The sequence below is a fragment of the Gracilinanus agilis genome, chromosome X, assembly GCF_016433145.1.
Source record: "Gracilinanus agilis isolate LMUSP501 chromosome X, AgileGrace, whole genome shotgun sequence".
Classification (NCBI taxonomy): domain Eukaryota; kingdom Metazoa; phylum Chordata; class Mammalia; order Didelphimorphia; family Didelphidae; genus Gracilinanus; species Gracilinanus agilis.
Genome location: NC_058136.1, coordinates 35,262,892 through 35,269,498, shown reverse-complemented (window position 1 = coordinate 35,269,498; position 6,607 = coordinate 35,262,892). Strand labels below are relative to the sequence as shown.

General features: G+C 49.1%; 1 protein-coding gene across 1 annotated transcript in view; it reads right to left on the bottom strand.

Moving 5' to 3' along the window:
• Positions 1-1,442: 1,442 nt before the first annotated feature.
• The window catches only part of UPRT (uracil phosphoribosyltransferase homolog), a 68,325-nt gene continuing 63,160 nt past the window's right edge, over positions 1,443-6,607 (bottom strand). The window contains 4 exon segments of the mRNA XM_044682799.1: positions 1,443-1,947; positions 2,641-2,739; positions 3,338-3,499; positions 5,824-5,943. Coding sequence (XP_044538734.1) covers positions 1,841-1,947; positions 2,641-2,739; positions 3,338-3,499; positions 5,824-5,943 — 488 coding nt within the window. The 3' untranslated portion in view covers positions 1,443-1,840.

The window sequence follows — 6,607 nt, the reverse complement described above, 5'->3', positions numbered from 1 at the left end:
CTACTAACTGATGTAAATCTAGTACTCAGACATATCCTTATCGCTGCCCAAGGTACTCCCTGTGCAGCATGAACAAGTGGTAGCCCCATTTTGTGGATGTGCGAACTGAAGACACACAAAGATGAACAGATAATACAATGTAGGAAAGCAGGGCTTTGCACCAGGTCTTCCAACTCCAGATGCTGGCTTCTTGCCCCACCTCCCTTCTGCCTTCCTAGGACCATGAAAGGCAGCCTGGCCACAGAAAAACTGCAGAGTAGGCTCTGCCATCAGAGACACTCCATATCATTGTCACGGTACAGCTACCTTTCTGCTAAGTATGGCCCAGGGAGAGTTTAGAGCTAAAAGGACCTGGGTTCAAATAGAGGCTAGCTCTGGCTGCTTTCTAGCAAAGTGACTGTGAGCAAGCTCCTTTCCCTCTCTGGGCCACCTTGAAAGTAAAAGTGACAAACCAGAAGATGAGCAGCACTCCCTCCCGGTCTTGTCTGGTCTGGCCAGCTCCAAAGCCCCTCTCTGCTTCTACTCTGCCCATCAGTTCCTCCCTCCCAGTCAGCCATTGCTGACGTTTCTCTCGGCAGCTCAGTTCTGTTTGAGATTAAGTCTTCCACTTCAGAAAAGCAGCAGGTCTCACCTCAGCCTGTGTTCCCACAAATCCTTAATGAGGCAAGCAACCAGCCAACCACCACTGTTAGAATTGGTCTTTCAATATTGGTGTAAAATTGGGTACAGGTTTTTAAAAGCTGTTGACCAAGAAGCTTTTGTTTCAAAAATGATTCCTCCCCATTTTGGAAGGCAAAATAGCAACACCCTCAAATTATCAGGATTATACAAAGCATGACCTTCTTTTGTCCCATTTGGGCACATCTACAATTGATAAAACTTGCCAAATGACTTTTCCAAATCATAGTCTTCCACTAAAAACCATCAATATGAAATCACATCATTTTAATTTACTTATTGGCCAGAAGACCAAACGAGAAACCATTCTGACCGCCCCAGCTCCTATCCCGCCCCTCTCACACCCAACCATCATTTCTTTTCTCCGGATTGCTGGTATTTAACTGTACTTAGCCCTCCTGTGTTGCCATTCTGACTTCCCTGGCGTGGTCAGTGGGGGTCACTGCTACAGTCCAGTTGCCAAAATGGCCCCCTTTTCCTTCCATGTATTGTTTGGGAAGTAAGCCACAAAGAAAATAATGGGCCAGCTGAAAAGTCAAACACACATTCTGGGGCTGACATCTTGAATCTGCCAGCCGAGCAGGATGGGAAAGAAAATGAGAAATTCAAGAGGCATTCAGTTTTATTTATGAGTTACCAGAAAAGGCCAAAACTAGGAAAGTGGAGAAAGTAGAGGATGGTGGAAAGTAGACTATAGACTAGCAGACTCGGACTCCCCTCTCTCTCTCTCTCTCTCTCTCTCTCTCTCTCTCTCTCTCTCTCTCTCTCTCTGAAAGCAAACAGAACACAATGCACTTCCCAGCGGGCCTTAGAGAACGGACTCTTTTTGGTTTTATTTGTAACTACAAGAAACCTCAGAGCAGGGCAGTTCAGAAACTAGAGAATAAATTAATTCATTGAAGAATCCAATAATTTGCATAAGCACATTATTAAAGTTCCCATCAATTCTAAGAGCCGAGTGTGCCTCATTATTGCACTTGGTTCCAACAGTCAAAAAATAACCAAATGAAATGAAGCCTGCCAATATATTCTGTTTGGACCAGAAAAAGAAATTCATTTAAACAGCCCCATCACTTCCCATTTCCCAACTGAAAACAGGACAAAAGAGGAAACTCAATACACTCTTTTGATATAGTCAAGGGAAACCCAGTTTTCCTCAAACTTAATCTGTTCCAAAATACTTCTGTCCGAAATGCGTTGGTGCAACAGGATGGACCTCTGTGGTTAAAATTGTGATTTCTGGGAACTCGCGGATGATTGATGTGGCACCTGGAGAAAAGGAAGGAGGAAAAAGGAAAACCAGTATTATACCAAGACGGGGTGAGTTGGTTCGTTTGAAGGGGAAGGTGGAGTAGTGGGATAGCAGAGAACAAGCGTAGGCAAGTTCTGGCAGCTCCTCCCAAGCTAGAGAGGCTTCCAGGTCTGGCCCGACAATGGATTAGCAGCCTAGGTGCATGGCCGGGGGTTAATCTCTGGGCTCGTCCAAGACTGGTGCAGTTCTTTTGCTTGGAGCCTCCTAAAGGACACCCACAGAGGCCAAGGGGCAACAAAGGTGATGGCCACGCTAACAGAAGCACAGATGTCCTGGTGTGAGAGCCGTCTGCATAGAGTTTTTCTCTCAGTCCCCAGAGACAGGTACGAGAAAGCAGGGTGCTCACCAGTGGGCCCTTAGAGAGGCTTCCAAGTAGCAGGGCCAAGATGGAAACTCTTGGACTTCTGGCTACAAGTCCAGAGTCCTTCCCACAATACCCAGCTGAATCACAGGTTGCCCTAGAAGAATCTGGCTCTGCATTTCGAAGTGCTATTTCCTCTGGTGGCCATCTTATATCTATCTTATAGCTAGATACTCACTGGGGACAGACATATCAAGGAAGCAAATAAAGCCAGGGCTTTCCATTTGTCCATTTCCCCCTTCTGTACCTCATCGGGAGTCTCAGCCATGTTACCCGAGTCAGGACTTACCATGAGGAGTAGAAAAGAGACTGAGGACGATGATGACACTGGGTTGAACTCCATGTTCTACAAGGACTTTTATAGCCTCGATGACAGTATTTCCAGTGCCTGGAATCAAATGAAACCCAGGGCTATTAGAATCGGTTCACGGGCACCTAATAACTCCTAAGGAGAGGGGCCTCTTCAGCTCTCTGATGTGGGCCGTAGGCGAAACTCCACTGGAAGGACCCTGTTCTTTAGCAACTCACTGTATGACTTCCGAATCTCACAGCCTAAGTCATTCTTCAGAAGCCCACTAGCCCATGTTGAGAGCGACGTGAGCCCCAGAATCAGTGCAGAGACCAGAAAAACCAGGGAGGGATCTCAGAGATGACCAACGAGGAGAAACGTCTGAGAGAAACCCCAGCCACCCTAGCTGGCCTGGAGAACAGACCCACTGCCATACTCTGCATTCCTTATGCTTTGCCTCATCGTATCCCTTGCCTTATGTGGCCATTTAAAAACAAAAAATCCTTTTAGAGCTAATGAAGTTTGACTACTGCGTGTTCTGCTATCGATCAGTTCCCATGTGAATTGCCCAGAAGCCTCATGAGAATAGCAGGTGCTAGAACTGTGTTTGCCCGGGCGGGGCACTTGGCCCGGAGTCAGGTACCAAAATTAGCCCTCCCTCACCAAAGGTTCCAGAGCACAATGAGCAAGCACTCACTTAGAATCGGATACATCAGTAAAACCTTCCTCCGGTAGATGTCCGGAGGGAACTTGGCATAATAGACTTTGGCCCTCTGGGTCTCTTCATCACTCTGGATCAGAATCTTTCCAATTCGGATGGAGCGGCAGCAGTCCCGCAAACCCTGCTCCATGGCCTCCCCTAGGGGCAGAGATGGGAAAAAACAAGATGAGGCGGATAAGGGGCCACCCTAGGCTATCGTTTGGCATGCAGAAGATGGCAATGCCTCCTCTGCCATTGTCTGAAGAGTCTCTCGGTGTGTTTCCCAAAGCAGGAGCTTGTCCCATGCCCGGTCCAGCTCCAATAAGTTAAGATCAGTATCGTGGCATCAGGAAAGCCACAGGTCAGGCTGTCTGGGGAAAGAGAAGAGCAAAGATACGTTCTTGGAACCCTTTGGCTACAGGTACAGCCTATTGAAGCTAGCTGTGTTGTAGCCTGCTAGAAAAGAAAGTGTTTGTAAAGAAAAAGAAAGAAGCGAGGCCTTGGGGTCCAAAGAGCCTGAGTCCAGTTCACTTCTCAGCTCTGACGCCTTGGCTGTGGAATTGTGGCCGGGACACTTAGCTCGTGATGCCTCAGTTGCTGCAGCTCTAAGATGAAGGCAATAACCCTGGTCCTCACGGGGGGCGGGGGGGGGTCGTGAGGTTTTAGGACTGATTTCTTAGTTCTCGTGTCTAGTGCCACTGTGCTTCTGGGCTGCCTTCTGCTGGCTCGTGATCTTTTGTGATACTGCTAACAATTTTTTCTTCCCATTATTTTAAATAAGATGCTTAAATCACCAAAACCTGGCACTCCATCTATGTGACAGTGTCCTTTTCATTAAGGTTAAGAATGAAAGATTCCTGGGAAGGGAGCGGGCATTAGAGACCAAAGATGATTGGCTCTTCGAACACAATGTCATAAAGACTGTCACTCGATGCAGCAATGAATTAATTTAGTGCCGAAGAGGATTTTCCAGCACACAGTGAATAAGAAGCATCTGGCTGTTTGGCTGGGCGTTTTGGCGTTAGGGCTGGGGGGCTCGGGGGGCGGGGTGTGCAGTGGGAGTGGGAAGAGAAAATCGGTTCCCACCAACAACCATCACCTCGGCCTGGGAGTCAGATGTCATTTTGGAATTCGAATCTTTTTAAGGGAAAAGGCTGTAATCACAAATCAGAGAGGCATGAAACAACCCGAAGACTGCTCACCTACTGAAACCTATTCCCTGCCTGGGACAAGGCTCTTCATGACAGCCATAGAACGCTTGTTGAATGAATAATGCCTGACAAGCCTACCTCTCACGGCTTCACCAACCCAAAAGGGGCCGCCACAAGATTGTGCAGAGACTAGTCAATACATAAACGGCCCCTTTAGTTCCCAAGGCTACAGTTTATCTAGGAGGCAGCTCCTTAGAACCTAGGTGAGGTCTGCTTGGTAAACTTTCAGGGTGAGCACTGACACCTCAGAAATCTGCAATCACTACAAACGGGGCCTCTGCTTGCACAGTTGTTGAACATTTGTAAGCACACCCTGTATCACTCTAGAAACCTGGCTTGAACCCGGCAGGAGGGCAGTAGGAGGCTCGGGCAGCAGAGCCCTCACCACACTGGAGGCCCAGGAACTGGAGGTGGACGACGACGACAATGACGACGATGACAGCAACACGATGATAAAAACGCTTTGTCTGTGATCTCATCTGAGCCTAGTGCGATTTCAGCACCACTCGGTGTCCTCTAGCCCCTCCTTGGGGAAAGTACAAAACTCCAGCAACTCTCAGCTCTCTCCCTTCCCTGGGGCCTGCTGCAAGAAGTTCTACCACTGTTGGGGGGGGGGGGAGGGGGCTCATGATCACGATTCTGTGGACTAATGACAGGCACAGGACTTCACTGGGCAGCATGACCAAAGGCTGGTCCTAGGGAGGGAGCACTTATTTGCAGATATAAACACAATATTGACAAGCCCAGCAAGGGGAAAATATGGTTATGGCCAAGAAAGTGCTTTTGCCTACATGGGCATGGAGCCGTTTCAGTGTTGAAGCCATCCGGTCCAGCCCTTGCCTGGGTGGGATTGTTCCCTACCATCAAACAAAGGAGCCCCATTTTCTCCAGTGTGGTACTGAGTTCTGTAGGCTGCATCATCTCCCTCCATCGCTGTCTCCATGCCATCACAGTCCGCCACCCCCATCCCCACCCCAGGATCCTCCCATCCTCCCTTGCTCCTCTTTTAAGGCAACCTTGCGCATGCAGACAGGCCCCTAGGGAAGAGACTGCCTCTAAAATTAGCCAAGCTCGGCAACATGCCGGCCAGGACTGCAGAGGCACCAGGAGAGGAGGAGAGCTAGGGCAGGCAGCGGAGGGGAAGAAGCTAGAGCTCAGGTAGGCCACAATTAGGGCAGGCAAACAGGAGCCCTGGGGTGAGGGGAAGGGGGGGAGGTAGAGAGGGGAAGGGGGCACAGGGGGAGGGGAAAGCTGACCCACAGACACACTCACCACTTCTCATTATGCTGACCCCACAATTTCCCTTCTCAAATTTCACTCCTTCATACTTGTATCCTGTTACAGAAGAAAAGGGAAAAAGAGAAAAAAAGGATTGTTGAAGCAGATACTTCTCTGAGAAGGCCCCTCTGGTGGGGGGCAAAGGGATGAGTGGCAGCATCCTCCAAACGTCACTTCCTCTCTCATTTGTTTTAGGGAGGAAGAGTGAGAAGTAAGAAAAGGCTGGACAGACAGGTGCCACCTTGAAACCTCGTTCACCATCCTGGGACCCCTCTGGAGGCTTCCTCGGAGGGCCTGGCTGTCCTGGGCTGCCACTGTGCTCCAGAACGTCTCCATCTCACTGGAAGGACCCTTCTGGAGGCTTCATGGGTAGACCGGCTGCCTGGGAATCTGTACCTCAGAAAGGCAGGTGGGTGACCTGGAGCGTCCAAGTATGGAAGCCTGTTTGTTATGACACTTTAGCCTCCACGTGAGGTGATGAAAAATGGGTTTTTAGGAGTAACTTCGCAGTTCTCCACCATAAATCCCTGGGGAGTTCATCAAACAAGGAGAGCATTTCTTTCTAATAGTAACAAGGTTTGGCTGCTGGACTTGGAATCTGGAAGACCTGGGTTCAAATTCCACCCCTAGCTGTGTGAACAAGCCACAACCTTTGTTTTTTAAAGAATGCAGGCTCTCATATTTATCTCTCTGTCTGTCATCTGTGAAATGGGCCTCCTACTACAACTTGGGTCCTCCCAACTGCAAGCCTGGCACTCTACCCACTGTGCTACCTAGC